Source organism: Solanum tuberosum, unplaced genomic scaffold, assembly GCF_000226075.1.
Source record: "Solanum tuberosum cultivar DM 1-3 516 R44 unplaced genomic scaffold, SolTub_3.0 scf00206, whole genome shotgun sequence".
In the NCBI taxonomy this organism is placed as follows: Eukaryota; Viridiplantae; Streptophyta; class Magnoliopsida; order Solanales; family Solanaceae; genus Solanum; species Solanum tuberosum.
The window spans coordinates 648193-675670 of NW_006239131.1; the positions used below are offsets into that span (position 1 = coordinate 648193).

At 37.5% G+C, this 27478-nt stretch overlaps 2 protein-coding genes across 2 annotated transcripts; one reads left to right on the forward strand and one right to left on the reverse strand.

Moving 5' to 3' along the window:
- Positions 1-9800: 9800 nt before the first annotated feature.
- Positions 9801-10514, forward strand: LOC107062177 (14.7 kDa ribonuclease H-like protein). Its single transcript, XM_015312519.1, has one exon. The coding sequence runs from the start codon at positions 9801-9803 to the stop codon at positions 10512-10514; it is 714 nt and encodes a 237-aa protein (XP_015168005.1).
- Positions 10515-18052: 7538 nt separating this feature from the next.
- On the reverse strand, positions 18053-19583 carry LOC107062178 (uncharacterized). The gene is made up of 4 exons (XM_015312520.1): positions 19548-19583; positions 18769-19008; positions 18507-18674; positions 18053-18388 (listed from the first exon to the last, which is right to left on the reverse strand). Exons 1-4 carry the CDS (start codon positions 19581-19583, stop codon positions 18053-18055), a joined length of 780 nt encoding a protein of 259 aa, XP_015168006.1.
- Between the last annotated feature and the right edge of the window lie 7895 nt (positions 19584-27478).

Sequence of the window (27478 nt, forward strand, 5' to 3'; positions counted from 1 at the left end):
TTAAATTACATCTAACCTATCAGCAAGCAAGACCCAACAATAATATCAACACATATTTACTAAATCACACCCCAAAAATGGGGGTTTTTAGCCACACATCAAGAAATAACAAAATACACCTAAAATTATAGTAAAATCAAATGGGTATAAGAAATTAAACCTTGATTTAAGAAAAGGAAGAAGAATGGAGAAGACCCATTTCAAACTTGGGGAAGATGAAATCCTTCTCTCTTCAAGTATTCCACAAAACCCTCTCCAAACTCGAGAGAAAAATATCCAAAAAGTACTATTCTATTCTGGAAATTAAAATAAAATATCGACTCACTTAAAAATAATAATAGGTTCAGTATTTATAGACTACAGAAAATAGCGATAGCGGATCTTTCGGGGAAGTTAGTCGATATCGCCGAATGACTTCGGCGACTCGCCCTTCATTTTTCTCATCGCCGTTTCGTGCTTGCCTTCAGCACCTTCACATTCTGGACCATTGGGTGGTATAGTACTGCTTTGCAGAACTATTCGGTGAAGTGTTGACTGCTCCTTCCATCACCTTTTCGATCCTTCTCCTTCAGGGCTTCGTATACTGGAACAAATGGCGGAGTAAATCCATTCAATGAATCGCCAAGTGTGCTTGGCGATTCAAATGACCCAAAAAGTTCTTAAAAATGTGCTTCGGAAGTTACCGGAAACTTGTTTAGCTATATATAAAAAAATCCGTTACGTTTTTCGAAAATATGACTTCATATTCTTGTTTAGGGGGTCAAATTGAGTGGGAAATGGGTCTAACCCAAATTTTAGAGCAACCGTATCAAAATCCGAAATTTCCAAGTGAAGCCTTTTTCGAGGGTCTACTTTGGAGGGTCATATCTCCTAGCACACAAATTATTGGGTGGCCAATAACATATCCATGGAAATCCCTTTGATTGTTGTAGGTTGTTCACTGGTTTGGCTGCATAATTACTACCCTATTTTCCATGCTCTTTGATTCCATTACATGCCTTCAAGGTGTTTGACAAAATGTCCAACTATGGAGAATTGATGAATCGATGCTTTAAAGCTTGAGTTATGAGATGTATGGAAATCCAGAGATGTGTTGATGACAAACTAAGCTTGTGTATATGTTCATTCCATACGTGAGATTGCATTAGAGCCTAATGGGAATTTCCTATATAAAGTGTTGCATGACCATGCCCGGTCCGGGGGAAAAGAACCGGACAACCATGTGAGAGGTTTATATCTCACCACCTAGGATGCTTGGGGTGTGACCAACATCAACCATGTGAGAGGTTTATATCTCACCACCTAGGATGCTTGGGGTGTGACCAACATCAACCATGTGAGAGGTTTATATCTCACCACCTAGGATGCTTGGGGTGTGACCAACATCAACCATGTGAGAGGTTTATATCTCACCACCTAGGATGCTTGGGGTGTGACCAACATCAACCATGTGAGAGGTTTATATCTCACCACCTAGGATGCTTGGGGTGTGACCAACATCAACCATGTGAGAGGTTTATATCTCACCACCTAGGATGCTTGGGGTGTGACCAACATCAACCATGTGAGAGGTTTATATCTCACCACCTAGGATGCTTGGGGTGTGACCAACATCAACCATGTGAGAGGTTTATATCTCACCACCTAGGATGCTTGGGGTGTGACCAACATCAACCATGTGAGAGGTTTATATCTCACCACCTAGGATGCTTGGGGTGTGACCAACATCAACCATGTGAGAGGTTTATATCTCACCACCTAGGATGCTTGGGGTGTGACCAACATCAACCATGTGAGAGGTTTATATCTCACCACCTAGGATGCTTGGGGTGTGACCAACATCAACCATGTGAGGGGTTTATACCTTGCCACCAGGGTGTCCGGGTGTGAACGGCATCCCCCATCCTAAGTTGGGGTTATAGATTGGTTGGATCATGCATACACATATGATATCTACTATTAGTATAGAGTTACTTAAACATGTTTTGATTTCACTTTGATCATGCATCCTCATATTGTTATTCATAATGCCTATGAAACTAATTCTTTTATTTCGATTGTGTCCTTGTTTATTGTTGTGTTGCACCCCGCATACTTAGTACATTCCAAGTACTAACGCATATTTTGCCTACATGATGTCACCATGTAGGGACCGGAGCTACTCTTGATCCTTCTCTTCGTTCACGTGGCTAGTCCGGTGCTTATCCGAGTTGTTGGTGAGTCCTCAATGATTCGAGGGCTATGTTATGTTTCCTACTCCTATGTTTTGAGACTTTAGCTTGCAATTGTATTTTGACTATGAGGGGAGCCGGTAGAATGTCATGGCCTCGTCCCATCTATGTATGTAGAGGTGTGCGTTGGACAAGTATTTTGTAAATGAGCTAGACTCTTGTTCTATGATGTCATTTTGAAATGGTTTGCCCTTAGTCCCTATTTCCCGTTAATTAATGTTGAATGTGCTTCCGCTACCGATGAAGTGTGATGAAAAGTTTGAGAGGCTTGTTTGGGGTTCCTTCTGGTCGTGACAGCGATGCTCGGGCTTCAGCTTCGTCGTTCTTTTCAGCTTTTTTGTTCGTTTTTGCACCTAAGTGTCCATGCTTTCACTAAAACTTCAAATACCTGAAACTTAAGAGTTTTCATCAGATATTTAGACAAAATAGGCATTCGAGAACACTATTTCTATCAAAATAAACCCCTAAATGAGTCCAATTTGTGGACTAATCACTATAGCACATGAAAATTGGCAAAATCTAGGTTTACAATTCCTAGGGCTCGTCTGAACTTGAAAATGCACCTGTTTGCCCCTCGGGAAGAACTCGCTCCATTGTTATGGTCATAACGAATTCCCATGAAAAAATTCTGCCATTTTTTTTTGAGAATTCCGAATCATAAAAAATTCATGGACCATAGCACACGAAATTCGGTAAAATTTGGCTTTACCTGCTTTAGGGCTCATTTGACCATGAAAATTCCCACGTTTTCCCCATGGGACGAACAGTCTCCATTACTAAGGTTTGAATGAACGTCCATGAAAAATCCAGGCATTTTTTAGGGAATTCCAGATCACAAAAGATTCATGGACTATAGCACACGAAAATAGGCAAAATCTGGATTTACCAGCTTTGGGGATCGATTGAATTTGAAAATTCGTTTGTTCAGCCCTCGGGACGAACTCACTCCATTGCTAAGGTCTTAACAAACGTCCATGAAAAATTTCGGCCATTTTTTTTAGAATTTCGAATCACAAAAAATCCAAGGACAAAAGCACACAAAAATTGGAAAACTCTGGGTTTACCTGCTTTGGGGATCGTTTGAACTTGAAAATGCATATGTTCGCTCCTCCCTCCATTGCTAAGGTCTTCACGGACGTCCCTGAAAAATTTCGGCCGTCTTTTGAAAATTCCGGATCAGAAAAAATTAACCATGAACTATAGCACACAAAAATCAGCAAAATCTAGGTTTACCTGGTTTGGGGATTGTTTGAATTTGAAAATACGTCTGTTTACCACTCGAGACGAATTCACTCCTTTGCTAAGGTTTTAACGAACGTCCATGAAAAAATCCAGCCATTTTTTTTTGGGAATTCTGGATCACAAAAAATCCATGGAGAGCGCACGAAAATTGGTAAAATCAAGGTTTACCTACTTTAAGGATTGTTTGAACTTGAAAATGCGCTCGTTTTCCCCTCGGGATGAACTCGCTCCATTGCTAAGGTCTTAACGGACGTCCATGAAAATCTTCGGCCATTTTTCAGAAATTCCGGATAACAAAAAATCCATGGACTCTAGCACACGAAAATTGCCAAAATCTTGGTTTACGTGCTTTGGGATCGTTTGAACTTGAAAATGCAACTGTTTGCCCCTCGGGATGAACTCACTCTATTGCAAAGGTCTTCACAGACATCTATGAAAAATTTCAGCCATTTTTTTGGGAATTTTGGATTCGAAAAATATCATGAACTATAGCACATGAAAATTGGCAAAATCTAGGATTACCTGCTTTGGGGCTCATTTGAACTTGAAAATACGCCTGTTTGCCCCTCGAGATGAATTCGCTCCATTGTTAAGGTCTTAACGGACGTCCATGAAAACTTTCGGCCATTTTTTTTGAGAATTTTGGATAACAAAAAAACCATGGACTATAGCACACGAAGATCGGCAAAATCTGGGCCTACCCGCTTTGGGGCTCGTTTGAACTTGAAAATGCCCCTGTTTTCCCCCCAGGACGTACTCGCTCGATTACTAAGGTCTTAACGTACAACCATGAAAATTTCAGCCTTTTTTTTTAGGAATTCCGGATCCGAAAAAATCCATGGACTATAGCACACGAAAATCGACAAAATCAGGGTTAACCTGCTTTTGGGCTTGTTGGAACTTGAAAATGCACCCTTTAGCCTCTCAAAATGAACATTCTCCATTTATGAGGTCTTAACGGACGTCGATGAAAAGTTTCAGTCATTCTTTTTGAGAATTTTGGATCACAAAAAACCATGGACTATAGCACACTAAAATCAGCAAAATCTGGGTTTACCTTCTTTGGAGCTCGTGTGAACTTTAAAGTTCCCATTTTACCCTCGTGACGAACTCGTTCCATTGTTATGGTCTTAATGGGCGTGCATGAAAAATTTCGGCCATTTATTTTTTGGAAATTCCGGATCACAAAAAATTCATTGACTATGCACACAAAAATTGACAAAATATAGGTTTACCTACTTTTGGGCTCATTTTAACTTGAAAATGCGCCCATTTGCCCCTCAGGACGAACTCGCTCCATTTCTAAGGTTTTAATGGACGTCCATGAAAAATTTCGACCATTTTATTTGGGAATCCGGATCACAAAAAATCCATGGACTAGAGCACATGAAAATTGGCAAAATCTAGGTTTACCTACTTTCGGGCTCGTTTGTACTAGAAAATGCGCATGTTTGCCCCTCGGGATGAACTTATTCCATTACTAAGGTCTTAACGAACGTCTATTCAAAATTTCTGCCATCTTTTTTGGGAATTCCGTATCACAAAACATCCATAGACTATAGAAAATGAAAATCGGCAAAATCTGGGTTTACCTGCTTTAGGGCTCGTTTGGAAATAAAAATGTGTCTGTTTGCCAGTCGCGATGAACTGGCTATATTACTAAGGTATTAACGGACGTACAAGAAAATTTTCGTCCATTTTTTTTAGAAATTTTGGATCAGAAAAAATTCATGGACTAGCACACGAAAATCAGCAAAATCTGGGTTTACTTGCTTTATGGCTCGTTTGAACTTGAAAATGCGCCCGTTAGCCCCTCGGGATGAACTCGCTCTATTGTTAAGGTATTAACGAACGTCCATGAAATATTTCATCCATTATTTTTTGGAATTCCGGTTCACAAAAAATCCATGGCTTACAGCATACGAATATCAGCAAAATATAGGTTTACCTTCTTTATGGCTCATTTGAACTTGAAAATGCACCCGTTTTCCCTTCGGGATGAAATCGCTCCATTCTAATGTCTTAACTGACGTCCATGAAAAAATTGGCAATTATATTTCGGGAACTCTAGATCACAAAAATCGATGGACTATAGCACACGAAAATTGGCAAAATCTGGGTTTACCTGCTTCAGGGTGTGTTTGATTTTGAAAATGCGCCTATTTGCCCCTCAGGAAGAACTCACTCCATTTCTAAGGTCTTAACGGACGTCCATGAAAAATTTCGGCCATTCTTTTACCTGCTTTGGGGCTTGTTTGAACTTGAAAATGTGGTTGTCTATCCCTAGGGATGAACTCGCTCCATTGCTATTGTCTTAAGGGACATCCATGAAAAATTTCGAACAGCTTTTTTTGGGAATTCCAGATAACAAAAAATCCATGGACTATAGAACATGAAAATCGGAAAAATATGGGTTTACATGCTTTGAGGTTCATTTGAAATTGAAAATGCACATGTTTTCCCCTTATGACAAACTCGCTCCATTGCTAAGGTCTTAACGGACGTTCATTACAAATTTCGGCCATTTTTTTGGGAGTCACAAAAAATCCATGAACTATATAACACGAAAATTAGCAAAATCTAGGTTTACCTGCTTTGGGGCTCATTTGAACATGAAAATGCGCATGTTTTCCCCTCAGGACGAACTCTCTCCATTTCTAATGTCTTAACGAACGTCCATGAAAAATTTAAGCCATTGTTTTTCAGGAATTTCGATTACAAAAAAATCCATGGACTATAGCACACGAAATTTAGGAAAATCTGGGTTTACCTGCTTTTGGGCTTATTTGGACTTGAAAATCCGCCCTTTTACCCCTCGGGACAAACTTGCTCCATTTATAAGGTCTTAACGAATGTCCACGAAAAAAATTCGGCCATTTTTTTAGGAATTTTGGATCACAAAAAATCCATGGACTATATATAGCACACGAAAATCGGCACAATCAGGATGTACCTACTTTTGGGCTCGTTTGAACTTGAAAAGACGCCCGTTTACTCCTCGGGATAAACTCGCTCCATGCAAAGGTCTTTAAAGACGTCCATGAAAAATGTTGGCCATTTTTATCGGGAATTTGGTATCACAAAAATTCCATGGATTATAGCACACGAAAATCGAATAAATCAGGTTTTACCTTCTTTTGGGCTTGTTTTGACTTGAAAATGCCCCCGTTGTCCCCTCGGGACGAACTCTCTCCAATACTAATGTCTTAATAGATGTCCATGAAAAATTTCAGTCATTTTTTCGGGAATTTCGAATCACAAAAAATACATTGAATATAGCACCAGAAAATCAGCAAAATCTTTGTTTACATACTTAGGGGCTCATTTGAACTTTGAAAATGTGCTCGTTTGCCCCTCGAGACGAACTCGCTCCATTGCAAAGATCTTAACAAACATCCATGAAAAAATTTGGCCATTTTTTTCAGCAATTCCGTATCACAAAAAATCCATAGATTATAGCATATGAAAATAGAATAAATCTGGGTTTACCTGCTTTGGGGTTCGTTTCGACTTGAAAATGCACCCATTTACCCGTCGAGACGAACTCGCTCCATTGCTAAGGTCTTAACAGACGTACATAAAAAATCTCGGCCATTTTTTCAGGAATTCCGGATCACAAAATATCCATGAACTATAGAACACAAAAATCGGCAAAATATGGGTTTACCTGCTTTGCAGCTCGTTTGAACTTGAAAATGCGCCTGTTTGCCCCTCGGGACGAACTCGCTCTATTGCTAAGGTCATAATGGACGACCATGAAAAATTGCAGCCATTTTTTTTTGGAATTCCGGATCACAAAAAATCCATGGGCTAGCACATGAAAATTGGCAAAAATTGGGTTTACTTGCTTTGGGGTTCATTTGAACTTGAAAATGCGCATATTTTCCCCTCAAGACGAACTCACTCCATTTCTAAGGACGTTCATGAAAAATTTCAACCATTTATTTTCAGGAATTCCAGATCACAAAAAACCATGGACTATAGCACACAAAAATTGACAAAATCTAGGTTTTTCTGCTACGAGGTTCGTTTGAACTTGAAAATGCTCATGTTTGCCCCTTGGGACGAACTCGCCCCATTGCTAATGTCTTATCGGACGTCCATGAAAAATTTCGGCCATTTTTTTCGAGAATTCTGGATTCCAAAAAATCCATGTACTATAGTACAAGAAAATCGGCAAAATCTGGGTTAACCTGCTTTGGGGCTCATTTGAACTTATAAATGTGCCCATTTTCCCCTCGAGACGAACACGCTCCATTACTAAGGTCTTAATGGACATCCATGGAAAAATTTGGCCATATTTTTCGAGAAGTTCGGATCACAATAACACCAGGGACTATAGCACAAGAAAATTGGAAAAAACTAGGTTTACCTGCTTTAGATCCCGTTTAACCTTGAACTCCATTGCTAAGGTCTTAAATGACGTCCATTAAAATTTTGGACATTTTTTCGAGAATTCTGAATCACAAAAAATCCATGGAATATAGCATCCGAAAATTGGCCAAATCTGGGTTTCCCTCCTTTGGATCTCGTTTGAACTTGAAAATGCACCCGTTTTCCTCTCAGGACGAACTCGATCAATTGCTATGGTCTTAACGGATGTCCATGAAAAGTTTTGCCATTTTTTTCAGGTATTTTGGATCACAAAAATTCTATAAACTATTATAGCACACAAAAATTGATAAAATTTGGGTTTACCTACTTTGGAACTCGTTTGTAAATGAAAATGTGTATGTTTACCCTTCGGGACAAACTTTCTCTATTGCTAAGGTTTTAACGGACGTCCATGAAAAATTTCTTCCAGTTTTTTTGAGAATTTGAAAATCGGTAAAATTTGAGTTTACCTGCTTTGGGGCTTAGTTGAACTTTAAAATGCACCCATTTTCCCCTCAGGACGAACTCGCACCATTGTTAAGTTCTTAACGGACACTCATGAAAAATTTCGGGCATTTTTTTTGAATTTGGGATCATAAAAAATCCATTGACTATAGCCCACGAAAATTGGGAATATCTGGGTTTACCAGCTTTGGGCTCGTTTGAACTTGAAAATGCGCCCGTTTTCCCCTCGAGACGAACTCGCTCCATTACTAAGGTCTTAACGGAAGTCCATGAAAATTTTTGGCCATTTTATTTCGAAATTTCGGATCACAAAATATTCATGGACAATAGCACAAGAAAATCGGCAAAAAGTTGGTGGAATTCATGAACCTTTGTCAAGTTTGGATGAGTGTGAAGGAGTACTATCTCAAATTCACCCAATTATCCAAGCATGCTCCAACATTGGTGGCCAATCCAAGGGCTAGGATGAATAAGTTTGTAATGGGGATATCCGATTTGGTTGAAGAAGAATGTCGGACGGCAATGCTCATTCATGACATGACTATCTCAAGGCTCATGGTATACACTCAACAAATCGAGGAGACGAAACTCAAGAAGATGAATAGGGATGTGAAGAGGCCTAGGGTCGAGGATGGTAATTCGTCTAAGGGTAGATTTGAGGCTCAAGGCACACCAAGATTTAAGAAGAGGTTTTCTAATCAAGGAACTTCTAGCACTCCTAAGGTCAACAAAGAGATGGTGCCTACTCCAAATCCACAAGGTGGTAGTGGAGATAGTTCTTATATTGATAGACCTACTTGTGCAAAGTGTGGAAAAAAGCATGGTGGCAGGTGCCTTGTGGGCACGGATGGGTGTTTTAGTTGTGGAAAACGTGGGCACATGAAGAGGGATTGTCCTATGCTAAAGGTTCAAGGGAGAGAGGGAAAGCAAGTCCCTCCTAGTGGCTCAAATTCCGATGCTCCCAAGAAGAATCGCTTTTACACTCTCCAATCTAGAAGTGAGCAAGAGGGTTCTCCGGACATTGTCACCGGTATGTTACAAGTATTTTTCCATTAATGTTTATGCATTATTAGAACCCGGTGCCACTTTATATTTTGTTTCCCCTTTAGTGGATATGAAAATTGATGTACTCCCCGTAAAGTTAGAGGAACTTTTTTTGGTTTCTACCCCAATAGGTGACTCGGCTGTTGCTAGAAGGGTTTATAGGGATTGTCCTATTTCCTTGTCTCATAGAGTCACTTTGGTTGATTTGGTAGAATTAGATATGTTGGACTTTGATGTCATATTGGGGATGGATTGGTTGAATGTTTGTTTTGCTTCCATTGATTATAGAACTCGGGTAGTAAAGTTTCAATTTCCAAATGATCCCGTTTTAGAATGGAAGGGGGGAAACTCTATTCCTAGAGGTTGTTTTGTTTCATATCTAAAAGCTAGAAAAATGATTTCTATAGGGTGTATTCGGTGAAATATGGCCAGAAAAAATCTAATATGGCAAGAGTGAAGTACATGATTTTTAAAGACACTTTCCAGCTTCTCATGGTCACTTATCCCTATTGTTCTTGGCCTAATAATTGGGAGGATACGATCAATGAAGTTGAGAAATGCTCCCAGGATATCAAGATCATCAAGATCAGTTGGCAAAGCCCTCCCAGCCCTATTTTGAAGCTTAATACAAATGGAAGTGCATTGCATAACCCCGGGAAGATAGGAGGAGGGGGTATATTGAGGGACTCCAATGGAAACATGATATATGCATTCGCAATCCCCCTTGGTATTGGCACCAATAACCAAGCTGAAACACAAGCCGCAACTCACAGATTGGACTGGTGCGTTCAACATGGTTACAGGAAAGTCATCTTGGAAGTGGACTCAGAACTACTTACCAAATGGCTCAATCACAAAAGCAAGCCACCGTGGAAATTGCAGCAGTACATCACTCAACTTCACCAGATTATTACTCAGTTGGATTTCTTCAAATGCCAGCATACCTACAGAGAAGCCAATACAACAACAGATTTTCTGTCCAAGGAGAGTCACAGATCAGACATCACTCAGCACTTCTACACTCAAAACCAGCTACCTGCAGCAGCTAAAGGAAGTTTCCTTCTGGAAAAGATGGGAATGACCAACTTCAGGAGGAAAAAGCTGAAAAGAATTAAAAAAACCACCTTGATTAAGGTGTTTCCCTCCCTTTCAACTTGACTATGTCTAGAGTAGGTATAGTTTTTTTGAATAGGCTTTTTATCTTTCCTTTGTAAGGGGAGAGTCTCCCTTATTTATATTTTCCTAGTATCCTTGTATTGAGAGGAGTCCTCTCCTTAGGTGCTTAGAACTAGGTTCCTTTTTATAGTATGGGGATGAGTTGAATCTCCTTAGTAGGAAGTTCGACCCTTGAACCAACATAAGACCGGAGGTAAGGTTTTATGTCCCCCTCCTTGTACTTATTATTATTTTATTTATGGTAAGGCCTGGGGGTGTTGCTAAGCCCCTGACCCACCCAAGGGTCATTAAAAAAAAATTAAAAAAAAAGATGTATCTATCATATTGTGAGAGTTAAGGACCTTGAGTCCGAGACTCCTCCTTTAGAGTCGGTCCCCATAGTTAGGAAATTTCCAGAAGTCTTTCCCCATGACTTTCCCGGAATCCCTCCCGAGCTGGAAATAGACTTCGGCATTGATATTTTGCCGGCTACACAACCCATATCAATTCCCTCTTACCGGATGGCTCTGGCCGAATTGAAGGAACAACTCAAGGATTTTCTAGATAAGGGTTTTATTCAACCAAGCTTATCTCCATGGGGTGCCCCGAGATTGTTTGTGAAGAAGAAAGATGGATCGCTTAGGATGTGTATAGACTACCGCCAATTGAAACATTTCGGCATAATTTTCTTCGGTAATTCAAGATCACAATAAATACATGGATTATTGCACACAAAAATTAGCAAAATCTGGATTTACCTGCTTTGGGGCTCGTTTGAACTTGAAAATGCACTCGTTTGCCCATAGGGACGAACTCGCTCCATTGCTAATGTCTTAACAGTTGTTCATGAAAAAAATTTGCCATTCTTTTTTAGAAATTACGGATCACGAAAAATCCTTGAACTATAGCACACGAAAATTGGCAAAATCCGGGTTTACTTGCTTTGGGGGTCGTTTGAACATGAAAATGCGCCTTTTTGCCCATCAGGATGAACTACCTCCATTGCTAAGGTCTTTTCAGACGTCCATTAAAAAATTTGGCACTTTTTTTTGGTAATTCGGCTCACAAAAATCCATGGACTATAGCATACGAAAATTGGCAAAATCTAGGTTTACCTACTTTGGGACTCGTTTGAACTTAAAAATGCGCCCATTTGCCATTCAATAAGAACTCTTTCCATTGTTAAGATCTTAACAGACGTCAATGAAAAATTTCGGCCATTTTTTTGGGAATTTCGGATCACAAAAAATTCATAGATCACGAAAATTGGCAAAATATGGGTTTACCTGCTTTGGGGATCGTTTGAGCTTGAAAAGGTGCACGGTTTCCCCTCGGGACCAACTCGCTCCATTTCTAAGTTCCTAACGGACGTCCATGAAAAATTTTGGATAATTTTTTGGGGATTTCCAGACCACAAAAATCCATGGACTATAGCATACAAAAATTGGCAAAATATGGGTTTACCTGCTTTAGGGATTGTTTGAACTCTAAAATGTGCATGTTTACCCTTTAGAACGAGCTCGCTCCATTGCTAAAGTCTTAACGGACTTCCATGAGAAATTTTGACCTTTTTTTCCAAGAATTTAGGATCACGAAAAATTCATGGATTTTAGCACACGAAAGTCGGCAAAATATAAGTTTACCTACTTAGGGGCGCATTTGAACTTGTAAATGCACCCGTTTTCTCCTCGAGACGAACTCGCTTCATTTCTAAGGTCTTAACAGACATCCATGAAATATTTTGGCCATTTTTTCGGTAATTCAGGCTCAAAAAAAATCCATGGACTATATCACACAAAAATTGGTAAAAATTGGGTTTACCTGCTTTGGGTCTCGTTTGAACTTGAAAATGCGCCCTTTAGACCCTCGGGACAAACTCCCTCAATTACAAAGGTCTTAACGAACGTCCATGAAAAAATTTGGCCATTTCTTTTGGGGAATTCTGGATCAAAAAAAATCCATGGACTATATATAGCACACGAAAATTGGCAAAATCTGGGTTTACCTACTTTGGGATCGTTTGGACTTTAAAATGCGCATGTTTGCCCCTCGGGACGAAATCGCTCCATTGCTAAGGTCATAAAGTACGTCCACGACAAATCTTTTGGCCATTTTTTTCAAGAATTCTGGATTACAAAAAAATCCATGGACTATAAAACACGAAAATTGGTAAAATCTGAGTTTACTTGCTTCAGGGCTCATTTGAACTTGAAAATGCACCCGTTTTCCCCTTGTGATGAACTTGCTCCACTACTAAGTCTTTAACGGACGTCTATGAAAAATTTCAGCCATTCTTTTTTCAGGAATTTTGGATTAAAAAAAATACATGGAGTATAGCACATGAAAATCGGAAAAATCTGGGTTTATCTGCTTTGGGGATCGTTTGAAATTGAAAATGCGCATGTTTACCCCTCGGGAAGAACTATCTCCATTTCTAAGGTCTTAACGGACGTCCATGAAAAATTTCGGCCATTTATTCAGAGAATTCCACATCACAAAAAATCCATAGACTATAGCACACGAAAATTAGAAAAATCTAGGTTTAACTGCTATGACGCTCGTTTGAACTTGAAAATGTGCCTGTTTACCCTTCGGGACGAACTTCCTCCATTTCTAAGGTCTTAATGAATATCCATGAAAAATATTGGCCATTTTTTTGGGTAATTCTGGATCAAAAAAATCCATGGATTATATAACACGAAAATCAGCAAAATCTGGGTTTACCTGCTTTGTGGCTCGTTTGAGCTTGAAAATGCACCTGTTTGCCCCTCCGGACGAACTCGCTCTTTTGCTAAGGTCTTAAAGGACATCCATAAAAAATTTCGACCATTTTTTTTTGGGAATTCTGGATCACAAAAAATCCATGGACTATAGCACACAAAAATTGGCAAAATCTGGGTTTACCTACTTTAGGGCTCGTTTGAACTTGAAAATGTGCATGTTTGCCCTTCGGGTTAAGGCCTTAAAGGACATCCATGAAAAATTTCGGCCAGCTTTTTTCTGGAATTCTGATCACAAAAAATCCATGGACTATAGCACACAAAAATAGGCAAAATCTAGGTTAACCGGCTTTGGGGCTCATTTGAACTTTAAAATACGCCTGTTTGCCCTTTGGGACGAACTCGCTCCATTGTTAAATTCTTAACGGATGTCCATGGAAAATGTCGACCTTTTTTTTGGGAAATCTTGATCAACAAAAAATCCATGGAAAGCATACGAAAATCGGCAAAATCAGGGTTTGCCAACATTGGGACTCGTTTGAACTTGAAAATCCACCTGTTTGCCTCACGGGTCGAACTCACTCCATTTCTAAGGTCTTGACAGACGTTCATAAAAAATATCTGCCATTCTTTTTCGAGAATTACGGATCACGAAAAATGCATGGACTATAGCACACGAAAATCAGCAACATCTGGGTTTATCTGCTTTGGGGCTCGTTTGAACTTGAAAATGCGTTTGTTTACCCTTCGAGACGAACTACCTCCATTGCTAAGATCTTAACGGACATCTATTAAAAAATTTGGCAATTTTTTTTGGTAATTCGAATCACAAAAATCCATGGACTAGCACACAAAAATTGACAAAATCTGGGTTTACCTACTTTGGAGCTCGTTTGAATTTGAAAATGCGCCTGTTTGCCCTCGGGAAGAACTCTTTCCATTGTTAAGGTCTTAACGGACATCCATGAAAAACAATTCGGCCATTGTTTTTTTGGAATTCTCGATCACAAAAAATACATGAACTATAGCACATGAAAATCAACAAAATCTGGGTTTACCTACTTTGGGGCTCGTTTGAACTTAAAAAGGCACACGTTTGCCTCTCGGGACCAACTTGCTCCATTTTAAAGTTCTTAACGGACGTATATGAAAAAATTCAGACATTTTTTTGGGAATTCCGAACCACAAAAATCCATGGACTATAGCACACGAAAATCGGTAAAATTTGGGTTTTCCTGCATTAGGGCTTGATTGAACTCTAAAATGTTTCGGTTTGCCTCTCGGAACGAACTCGCTCCATTGATAAAGTCTTAGCGGGCGTCCATGAGAAATTTCGGCCATTTTTTTCATGAATTCCGGATCACGAAAAATTCATGTATTTTAGCACACGAAAGTCGGCAAAATCTGAGTTTACCTGCTTTGGGGATCGTTTGAACTCTAAAATGCTCCTATTTGCCCCTCGGGACGAACTCGCTTCTTTTCTAAGGTCTTATCAAAGATCCATGAAAAATTTGCCCATTTTTTTGGTAATTTTGGATCACAAAAAATCCATTGACTATGCACATAAAAATCGGCAAAATCTAGGTTTACCTATTTTGGAGCTCGTTTAAACTTGAAAATGTGCCCGTTAGCCCCTCGGGATGAACTCGCTCCATTGTTAAGGTCTTATCGGACGTCCATTAAAAAATTTGGCTATTTTTTTTTGGAATTCCGGATCGCAAAATATCCATGGACTATAGCACATGAAAATCAGCAAAATCTGAGTTTACCTAGTTTGGGGCTCATTTGAACTTGAAAATACGCCTTTTTTCCCCTCGGGATGAACTCGCTCCATTGCAAAGGTCTTACGGACGTCTATGAAAAATTTTGGCCATTTTTTTTGGGAATTTGGATCACAAAAAATCCATGGACTATATAGCACACAAAAATAGGCAAAATCTAGGTTTACCGGCTTTGGGGCTCGTTTGAACTTGTAAATGCTCCTGTTTGGCCTTCGAGATGAACTAGCTCCATTGTTAAGGTCTTCCTGGACGTCCATGAAATTTTTGGCCATATTTATTCGAGAATTCCGGATCACAAAAAATCTATGGACAACAGCACACGAAAATTGGTAAAATCAGGGTTTACCTACTTTGGGACTCGTTTGAACTTGAAAATCCGCCTAATTGCCCCTCGGGACGAACTCGCTCCATTGCTAAGGTCTTAACGGATGTTCATGAAAAATTTCTGCCATTTTTTTTGGAAATTCCGGATCACGAAAAATCCATGGACTATAGCACCTGAAAATCGGCAAAATTTGGGTTTGCCTGCTTTGAGGCTTGTCTGAACTTGAAAATGCACCCGTTTACCCCTGAGGATGAACTCCCTCCATTGTTAAAGTCTTAACGGATGTCCATGAATAATTTCAGCCATTTATTTTGGGAATTCGGATAATAAAAATCCATGGATAATAGCACATGAAAATCGACAAAATTTGGGTTTACCTGCTTTGGGGATCGTTTGAACTTTAAAATGCGCTCATTTCCCCTTCGGGAAGAACTTTCTTCATTGTGAATGTCTTAACGGAGGTCCATGAAAAATGTCGCCCATTTTTTTTGGAAATTCCGGATCACTAAAAATACATGGACTATAGCACACGAAAATTGGCAAAATCAGGGTTTACCTGCTTTGGGGGTCGTTTGAACTTGAAAAGGCGCACATTTGCCCCTCGGGACAAACTCGCTCCATTTCTAAGGTCTTAACAGACGTCCCTGAAAAATTTTGGACATTTTTTTTGGGAATTCCAGACCACAAAAATCCATGACCTATAGCACAAGAAAATAGGCAAAATTTGGTTTTACTTACTTTGGGGCTCGTTTGAATTTGAAAATGTGCCCGTTTGCCCCTCGGAACGAACTTGCTGCATTGATAAGCACTTAACGGACGTCCATGATAAATTTCGTCCATTTTTTTTGAGAGTTCTAGATCACAAAAAATCCATGGATTATAACACACGAAACTCGGGAAAATCTGAGTTTACCTTCTTTTGGGATCGTTTAAACTTGAAAATGCGCATGATTGCCCCTCGAGATGAACTCGCTCCATTGCTAAGGTGACGTCCATGAAAATTTTCGCCAATTTTTTTTGGGAATTCTAGATCACAAAAAATCCTTGGACTATAGTACACGAAAATCGGAAAAATATGGGTTTACCTGCTTTGGGGCTCATTTGAACTTTAAAATGCGTCTGTTTTCCCCACAGGATGAACTCACTCCATTGCTAAGGTCTTAACGGACGTCCATGAAAAATTTCGGCCATTTTTTTCAGGAATTCGGATCACAAAAAATCCATTGACTATAGCACACGAAAATTGGCAAAATTTGGGTTTACCTTCTTTGGGGCTCGTTTGAACTTGAAAATGCGTTCGTTTGCCCCTTGGAATGAACTCGCTCCATTTCTAAGGTCTTAACGGAAATCCATAAAAAAATTGGCCATTTTTTTCGATAATTCTGGATTACAAAAAATTCATGGATTTTAGCACATGAAGTCGGCAAAATTTAGGTTTAACTACTTTGGGGCTCGTTTTAACTTGAAAATGCGCCTGTTTACCCCTCGAGACGAACTCACTCCATTTCTACAGTCTTAACGGACATCCATGTAAAATTTCGGGCATTTTTTTCGGTAATTCTGGATCACAAAAAATCCATTGACTATAGCACACGAAATTGGCAAAATCTGGGTTTACCTGCTTTGGGGCTCGTTTGAACTTGAAAATGTGTCAGTTTGCCCCTTGGAACGAACTTTCTCCATTTCTAAGGTTTTAACGAACATCCATAAAAAAAATTGGCCATTTTTTCGATAATTCTAGATTACAAAAAATCCATGGACTATAGCACACAAAAATCGGCAAAATCTAGGTTTACCTGCTATGGGGCTCGTTTAAACTTGAAAATGCGCCCGTTTGCCCCTCAATGCAAACACGCTACATTTCTAAGATCTTAACGGACGTCCATGAAAAATTTCGGCCATTTTTTTCAGGAATTCCGGATCACAAAAAATCCATGGACTATAGAAAATGAAAATTGGTAAAATTTGGGTTTACCTGCTTTGAGGCTCGTTTGAACTTGAAAATGTGCATATTTGCCCCTCGGGTTGTACTCACTCCATTGCTAAGGTTTTAGCGGAAGTCCATGAAAAATTTCGGCCATTTATTTTCAGGAATTCGGATCACCAAAAATCCATGGACTATAGCATACGAAAATTGGCAAAATTTGGGTTTACCTTCTTTGGGGTTCGTTTGAACTTGAAAATGCGCTCGTTTTTCTTTCGGGATGAACTCGCTACATTGCTAAAGTCTAAACGGACGTTCATGAAAAATTTCTGTTATTTTTTTCGAGAATTTTGGAACACAAAAAATTCATGGACTATAGCACACGAAAAACAGCAAAATTTGGGTTTACTCGTTTGAACTTGAAAATGCACTCGTTTGCCTTTCGGGACTAACTCGAGCAATGGTCTTAACGGATGTACATGAAAATTTTCGGCCATATTTTTGGGAAATTCGGATCTCAAAATATCCATGGACTATATAGCACACGAAAATTGGCAAAATCAGTGTTTATCTGCTTTGGGGCTTGTTTGAACTTGAAAATGCGTCTGTTTGCCACTCGGGATGAACTCGCTTCATTGCTAAGGTCTTAACGGACGTCCATGAGAGGATGAGGAAGAAGAAGAGGAAGAAGAAGAGGCAGAGGAAGAGGACGGAAACGGAGATAGAGACGAAGACGGAGAAGGAGAAGGAGAAGAAGGTGGGTTTTGTGCCTTGAAAGGGGAATTGAGGATTTAGAGATCGTCATAATCTGAATCATACTCAATGTGAAATGCTACTTCTGCATTAGGTGATGCACATCGAAATGCATTTACAACAACAATCAAACTGTATGTTTTGGTAAGATACTCATATAGTTGACAATGATCATAATCATCTATATAGAACTTAATTAGCATTCGTACCAACACATGTGACTTGTCTAACAAAAGCTTAATAAACTGCATTCCGGCCTTTGTGGCTAGAAAACCTTGAAGATTAACTTCCTTGAGGTGACTAAACATCACATCTGAGAAACCTTCAAGTTCAAGACATGGCAGAGCAGGACTATCCTCGTCAAAAAAACACACCTAAATTTTTTTATGAAAAATAGAATCCATCTGGTGAACTTGTAGAAAAAAGAAAGAGTTTAAAACAATAAAGCCGCTAAATAAAATAAGAAAGACAAGAAAAAAGACGGTTAAGAACCTTATAAATTTTCATATACTCTAAATAAGGACAACTTCTGATCAGGAAAAGAGCACACAATATCTCACCCTGTTGATCTAGAGCGACAGAAGATATACGAAGATATTTGAAAAATTTAAGATCAAAGGGAAGCCTTGTTGGTACTCCACCTGCCGCTGCTGCAAATAACTAAGAAGAAAATGCAAAAATTCAAGATGAGTCAAAGCCCGAAAGATGCTAAGGATAAGAAAATGCATTGCAATAAGGAATGAAACAAATTTACCTTGCGACTAGCTTCATTCAACTTTAGATTCTCGAGAACAACAAAAGACTTGAAAAAATTGGTAATTTCACATTTTCTTGACTTTTCAGAAGATTCATTGTCTATAAGAGAAACTTTTGCCAGAAGAGGGATATTCTTGAAGCAGATATATTGTATACTTCCAATAAAATCAAAAGATCTCAGCATTGGAGCTTTAATTTCAACAACGTTTTTCAATGTCCAGAGTTTCAACACTAATTTCTGGAGAATTGAGCAATTAGAGATTAATCTTTCAACCAATTTGGAAGAAATTGTGACGTCACTTAGTTCTAAGGCTTATTGACCTACCAAATTCTTTTGAGGTTGGTGGGGAAACAATCAAACAATATTTGATAATTAGATGCCTCAACTGCGAACATTTGAATACCAATGAAGGCAACTTGCCATCACTCGGTAATTCAAGGACAAGGTGTTGAATGCTATTTCTTGAGAGGAAAAATATCAAGTTGTCAATCACTGGGCATGTTTCCAGGAAACAATTAATAGAAAGGGTAAACTTAATAATTGGTCCAACATGAAGGGTCAAAAGGTGATACATAATGTTGGTAAACTGCAAAGTAGGAGGTATCAAGTCATTCGTTCTCAAATGATTTAAATTAAGTGTCAACTCAGGAAGTTTGCACCACTTATATCTCCATCGTTTTGATAAGATGTTTGTCCTCACAGTGTCTCGTAAAAGTAAACCCATTAGAATAGCATCAGTTACATCACTTGGAAGGTTGCTGAATATATCCACAAACACTTTCACGACCACGCTTTTTGTGCTTCGGAGGCATCGTTACACAGAAATCACCACCACAAAAAAAATCAACTTATACCAAGATATATTAGGTATATATAAACATAATACAAATGAAAGAAGAGGACATTTCTTTTGACCCAAATGCATGCCTAATATCTTCAGTCCTCAACTATTTGTAGTTTCAAATGTTGAGAGATTACTTTGGCCTTTTGACTCTTTGGGTTCACCATTCTTTAATTCATCTTGAAAATGATATTTCTACTTCACTAAAAAAGAGAATGACCATTCAGATTTTCAAAATTCAATCAATAAACGAGTCTTCTTTACTATTCTCTCTACCAATATTAGTTGATCATTATACTAAAATTAGTTGTCATATATTAGTTGATCACCTTACTAATCATGAAAGCATCAATTGATATTTTCCCATATTACTCTTACAATTAATTCTTTTTGAAAGTGTCCACACAGCCACACTAGTTTATAAAGTTCAAAACAAGTTCGTAAGATGTGAATTAGTAAAACTACCATTTATTTATGAGTTCTTAATAAGCATATAAAAAGGAAAGTGATCAACTAATATGAGACGGAGAGAGTACTCAGAAACAAAAAACCTTAATATTTGTGGAACTAAAAACAAGTTTGAATTCTCTACATATGCACTGTTGGGATTTTTTTCATAGTTTAAAATAAGTGAATTATTCAAAGTTCAAGAAAATTGTTGGAACTTTTTTTTTTTCATATTTACCTTTTCTTTTAATAAGATTTTTAATTATTTTTCATTTTCAAGGTGAATAATTTGAGAATAATCAAATGGATAATAATGGAAAATACCCTTTTAATTTATGTTCTTAAATTCTTTTAATTAAGAGATGTGGCATATTCCAAGAATGCACTTAATATGATTCATTTAATATGGAATAGAGAGAGTAACATGCTATAGAGTTAAATTACGTCGATAGTATAAAAACTACTCTATCCGTTCACTTTTAATTATCATGGTTTCCTTTTTTTAGAGTCAAATGATAATAATTTTGACTAACATTTTACGATGTATTTTTTCATCATATTGATATACAAATTCAAAAAAATTGGAGTTTATAGTACTTTTCGTATAACTTTTTGAATCTCTAAATTTTTTGTTTAAAATATCGGATTAATGTAATACTATAATTTAACTTTGAAAATTAGTTAAGTTGATTTTCGAAAAGCGCAATATGACAATTAAAAGTGGACAGAAGGAGTACTACTGTAGGTCCCATTTTATCATATAATAAAATAATTTTAGTGATTATAGTTTAACAAAGATAACACTGCAATATAAAGGCAACACACAATAATGCACTCCATGATTACTTGAATAATAGCAGGAAATACCAAAACAACAATATTAGCAAGAAACACATTATATATCTTTTGTTGGTAATAAGCTAAATTGATACCTACAGGCCTAGGGATGTTCATGAGTCTATTTGGATTAAAACCAAATTAAATTAATTTTTCAATTATTAAAACCAAATCAACCTAAATATACATTTATCGATGTAGTTATTATCAATTTAGTTTTTAGATTGAATTTTCACCAAACCATATGTGAACACCCAGCATAATGTTAGGAGAAAAATTATATTAGTAGTCTTCGAGTGTACTTTATTTGACTTTTTTTTTTTTGGTTCATCATCCATAATTGCATCTTGACGACTATTATTTGGAAAATAACTAAAAAGAGTGACTAGTTATCTCTTTTTAGCTATTAGATGGGAAAGACCCATGTATGAACATAATTGAGTTCGGGGGAGGGGTAGAGGAGGGAGTGTAGGTTCTGTATATGTAGAACATAATTTGTATGGTATAGTAATGAAAAAAATATTAATGTATAAAAACGAAAATACAAAAGTATTTTTTAACTAAAGTGTTTAATTTTTTTAGTTAACTGAACAATATTTATTTTCAAAAATAAATCGAATGAACTATACATACACAAGAAAATATACACAAAACTCTTTTCATTTCCCTATGCAGTTAAAGAGTTTGTATTTTAGCAGCTCAAGAAGTTTGAGAAATAGAAAAGAAATTAATTTTATTTTGGAGGAAAAAGTATTGAAGGAATAAATGTAAAAATTGAAATAAGAATATTATAGGCTTTTTACATTTTTGGCAAATTCTAGCCAAATTTTTCTGGTCATTTAGCATTATTCATTGTAAACCATAAGAGAGATATGTATTATGAAATTAAATATAAGGGGGGTCTCTAAAATTATCCCAAAATAATAATGTAAGGGACAAACTTGTCCTTGTAAGTTTGTTATATAAACTATTAAGTTTATTACATTAAGAATTGAAAAAATGGAGGTTTATATAAGAATATATATGATTCTAAAAGGTTTAATATCATGCCTCAAATTATAAACATAAATAGAAATAGTCTGATGGACTCTTATACTTATACGAATTTATATTCTGAACCCTTTTATTTGACTCTTGTCAGCTGAACTACTTAATGTTGTTAGTGCATCATTTTTTTAGGGACAAATGTGTCATTGAAATTAGTGCTCCCCTGTTGAGATCCTTTGATTTTAGAGGCAATTTATCCCTCTTCTGGAAAAACTATCTCTTGTAGGCATGGAGTACTATGCGGGGATCGCAAAATATGACATTATCAATTTTTTTGCTTCTTTACCTTTTCTCGAGCATGTCCAGTTGAATAGCAGTATTCTCAAGGTAAATTTATCCTTCATTGTAGTGCATTCTGAAATATTTATATTATCCGCTCTGATTTATTGCATCTTTTACTAGTTCTTAGCTGCAAACACCGGTGATGAAGTACCAAAAAAGCTTCCGGCTGATCTTAAATTGTGAAGTGTCTTTACCTATCTGATTTTTTTCTGGGTGATTTGGCTGTGGTCTTATGTGCTCTTTGCTTGATAAGAAGCTTCCCTTATTTACAGTATTTGGAAATTGAGGTTATTCGTCATTTGACTATTTGGTTTCTCTTACTTATTTTCTTACTGTTTATCTTCCATAAAATTTAGTAATATGTATTTAATTTGGTAATCTTTCATAGGTGGCTGATGACTATACTCGAGCTGAAATTCCTACTCTTGAATGTCTTGAAGTGGAAGGTTTCTCTAATATGACATTTAGGCATTCAGTGAAGTTAAGCTACAAGGCAGTCTAGGCACAAAGCCTGCAAGACAACTCGTGAAGCTTCTGTTAGCCAAGTCTCGCGTACTGGTGACAATGCTAATTGAGCACATTGTGCAAAGTCTTCACTAATATGATCCTGTTCTCGAAGCATTTGAATTTGGTGATGTGCTACACACATTTCAGCTTGCATCACCTAAAGTGAAAGTTGTTCATAATGTTGATTGGGATCCATGAAAGTATGTCTTTTTTAGTTGTTTTTATCCCAATGAAGTGTTATTATGTTTAATGCTGCTATGTGGCTGAGTTTATTTCAAAGTTATGGTTGTGTGTTTATTTCTGTACTTGGTCAAGTACTACAGCAAGCTTGAAGCCTTTTCTCATGATTCCTCGGTCTGTAAGGTATAGAACCATGGAGATTTAACTAGCTATCTCAGTCTGCTTTAATGGATTCTTTCATCTTTAGAGCAATATTAATGATCTCAAATAGAAAATAGTTCTCGAAAAATAGACCAAGAGAACAGATGAAACATGTGTGGGGATTCTAGCTAGGGTGGATCGAAGACCAGCTTCACGGGAAAATGTAATTATGTGTATATACATTTGGTCTACAGAGCTTGAAATAATAATGCAATGTTAACATCTATTGGCTAGAATGTAAAGTCTTGGAATCAACAGACTCAAATCTGTGTACAAGTTAAATTGTGACAATAACTTGATATCTTTCGTATAAAATCCTTTGGCACTCTTGATCAGCAAACTTCTGTTTTCATCGAGCAGCAAAGCACAATCCAATTTTTATTTTTATGGTCATATTGCTGCTCTTAGTTTTCTCTTTACCTCAAAATACAGATGTATTATTTGTCAAACAATATTGATAATCAACTTCTTGTACCTTTGAATTTGACCAATGGCCAGAACCATTCTCCAACCCCTTTATTGTTTATACAATTATCTTTTCGGAATGATCCATGGATTCATACTATCATAAAATAAGAAGTGATAAATACCCTCTCATATTATCGATCTCAAACTACTTGGGATCTGTCAAATATATATGTTTTTTCTTGGCCTGATATAATCTTGTCCCAAATAAATATTGTCTACATGCCTTGATATGTGGTTAGTTTTGACAGAATTGTTTGAAACCTGACTTTAACGGTCAAGTTTATAAAATTCACACCTTTGTGCTCAGTAATCGATAGAAAGAGTTTCAATCTTGATAGCATAGATGGAAACGGAGTTTCAACAGGGAGCTGAAGGAAGGATATGCAAAAACACATTATAGGTCAGATTAAACAAAACTACAATTCTTGGAATCCTTAAAGTGTCATTTGTGAAGGCAAAATACAAACTTGATTGTAGCAAGAAAAATGTTAAGGCATGTACAAGTAATTTCAGTATGAAGAAACTTGCCATCAAGACTAAGTGTCTGGAATTTAGGCGAGCTACTCTCGAATGTAATTGTAACACCCCGCTATTTGAAAGAGCTAAATTAGAAAGAACCATTTTTGGAAAGAATGAAAAATCTGAAATTTGGCAAGTTATGTTAAGTATGAGTTTGTAGTCAACTTCAAACGACCATAACTCCTAGCACAGCATGAGTTAGGTGCGCTACAAGATACCGTAGGAAAGATTTTTGAATTATCTTTCCAACGCCACCGAGTTTGCTCAATTTCGAGTTCATATGAGGGAGTTATGCCCATCTCAAGTCGGGCTGTCTGGATAAGGAAAGTCAAAACTGGATTTTAGAAGGGTATTTTGGTCTTGTAGGAGAGTTCCATGGAATCTTTCCCGATGATCTTCCTGGAGTCACTCTCCAAAGTGATATAGACTTTCTAATTGACGCCTTCTAGATACCCAACCCATCTTTATTTCTCTATAAAGAATGGATCTAGTAGAGTTTAAACGAGCAGTTGAAGGATATCTTTGATAAGGGTTTCAAATGATTTAGTGTCTCACCTTGGGGAGCTCCACTCATATTCATGCAAAAGAAAGATAGTTCACTTAGGATGTATTTTGATTACCGTCAGTTGAACAAGGTAACCATAAATAATAAGTATCCTCTCCCTACAATGTATGACATTTTTTACCAACTTTAGGATGACACTTTTTTCTCCAAGATAAACCTCAGATCTAGCCATCATTAGTTGAAAGTGAGAGAAAGTGACATCCAAAAATAGCTTTCATAACCTGTTATGGCCATTATGAGATTCTTGTCATGTCTTTTGGTTGACTAACACTACTGCAGTATTCATAGATCTCAGGAACAAAGTATTTAAGTACTACGAGGATATGTTTGTTATCGTTTTCATCAACGACATCCTAATCTACTCTAGGAATGAAGAGGATCATTTAAGCCATATCACAGTAGTCCTCCAAACTCTCAAGGATCAGGAGTTGTTTGCCAAGTTTTCAAATGTGAATTTTTTCTTGAATCTATGGCGTTCTTAGGCCACATTGTGTCTAGCAAAGGTATTTAAGTCAACACTCAGAAAATTGAGGTCGTGCAAAATTGTCCCAGACCCACATCCCTAACTAACATAAGGAGATTCTTGGGTTTAATAGGTTACCACAAAACGTTCGACGAGTGGTTCTCACCTATTTCAACCCATTTAATTTGACTATGTTGACTTAAAAGGAGGCTAAGTTTCAATGGTCTGAGGCTTATGAGAAAAGCTTTCAAGAATTGAAAACTCAATTGACTACTGCTCCAGTAGTAGCCCTACAAGAGGGTACAAAAGGTTTTGTTGTCTTTTGTGAGTAAGTCTAGAGTTGGGCTTGGTTGTGTAATGAGGATGTGAGCTATGATCAATGTTTTTTTCCTTGCATGAGTTCCCATATTCCTTCTAGTGCAGTCACAACATGCCATAGGACCTTCCAAGTTCTTTCAACAATATTCTTCATTAATAAGGAATCGGTTTCAAAAATTACCCTGTCCAAATGTACTTCAATTCCTGCAAAATAACCATTGTTTATGTTTGTCTATTAGTACAAGAAGGCTCTTCAATTTCCTTAGCTTTTGCTGGTTGGATATTCCCTTTAGTATATCTTACACAAAATCCCCAAGAACTTCTTCCTGGATTTTCTTTAGATGCTCCATCTGTGTTAATTTTGACCATCTTGTGTCCTATGGTTTTCAAAATATTCTTGTTTTCTTGACTTTGGAATTTTAGTTATATAGATCCTCCACCACTGTACTCTATATGCAAGGGACGTATTTCCAGTTTCTCCTCCTTATTTTAATGAACAAAACAAGTGTGTGCGTGATCTTATATATCACCCTGTTATTGGTCATCTTTCCACCATGTTTCAGTGTGTTTCTCCTTTTCCACAATTCCCAAACTATGATACAAGAAACAACTTGAAATATGAAATTAACTTGAGGGTGAACACTTATGTTCCATTTATCACTTGGGATAGAACCATATTCTCTATATTTTTTCCTACTGGCCAAAAAAGTACTTTCATACCATTTGAGCAGTTGGTGACGGTAGGAAAACATGAGATATGTCTACTACTTTAAAATTTCACAACTTGTGACACCTTTTATTTCTATAATTTCCAATTAAAAAAAGAGATTTTAATAGGCAAACCTCTAATCCACATGTAGTTGTACACCTTATTCCCTTCTTTCTTCTGTCTAATATGATGGAAAGCTGAACTCACTATGAACTTTTTGTGGATTCCAACCTCCAATACGATTTGTCTAATTCTCCTCATCCTTTGGTGGGTTAACATTTTGAAGGATGTAATCTTGAGGAAGTAAGTTCCTTTTATTTACAAAGGTAACAGTTTTGTGTATTAATCTTCAACACTAAAAGGCTGGGATCCCAAATTTACATCATGGAGCTACATACAGTTGCGAGTACTCAAAACAAAACAAAACTAGAACCTACTTCAACTTACAAAGAGCCTGGGATATCTATAACAACTATAGGATCATCTACATACTCCAAACTGCACCAATAGCAAAAAGTGATTATGCAATTCATTTTGATCCTGTGTAAGGGACTACTAATACTCTCAAAGCATTTCATATTTCTTTCCTTCCATATGGTCCACCAAATCACTGTTGGGACAATTCTCCATCTGCTTTGGTCTGTACTGCCACTGCCTTCAAGGTTCCAGCTTTCTATAGCCTGACTTGCCCTTTGTGGCATGGTCCAGTTTGTGCCCCTGAAGTTGGTAAATAAGTGCCACAATTGTCTGACCACCTTGCAATGAAGAAACAGATGGTTGATTGTCTCTGCCTGTAGCTCACAAAAAACATCTAGGACACATATGTATTCCCCTCTTCATTAGATTCTCCTGTGTTAGTACCGCCTCTTTAACTACTAACCAAGTAAAGACTACCACATTATATGGAATTTTGACTTTCCAGATAAGCTTCCAAGGCAAAAATCTGAGTTGAGTCCCCATTTGATTCAGGTTCTTGTAGGCAGAGCTAACTGTGAAGATACCTTTGCTGTGATGAATCCACGTAAGAGTGTCTTCTCCCTCTTTCAATCCTCCAAAATGGTCCAGGGTGCCATAAAATTCAGCTAGTCTATCCACCTCCCAGTCTTGTATCATCCTTCTGTATGTTAAGTTCCATCCATGGATGGACCAAACTTCTTGCACAGTGGCCTCATGTTGCTGATTCAACAAGTAAATGTCTGGAAAGAGCTGTTTGAGGCTGCCATTTCCTAACCAATTATCGTCCCAAAATAAAAAATTTCTTCCATTGTTTATATTGAATCTAGTTCTTTGAAAGAAACAATGCCACAAATTTCTGATTGATCT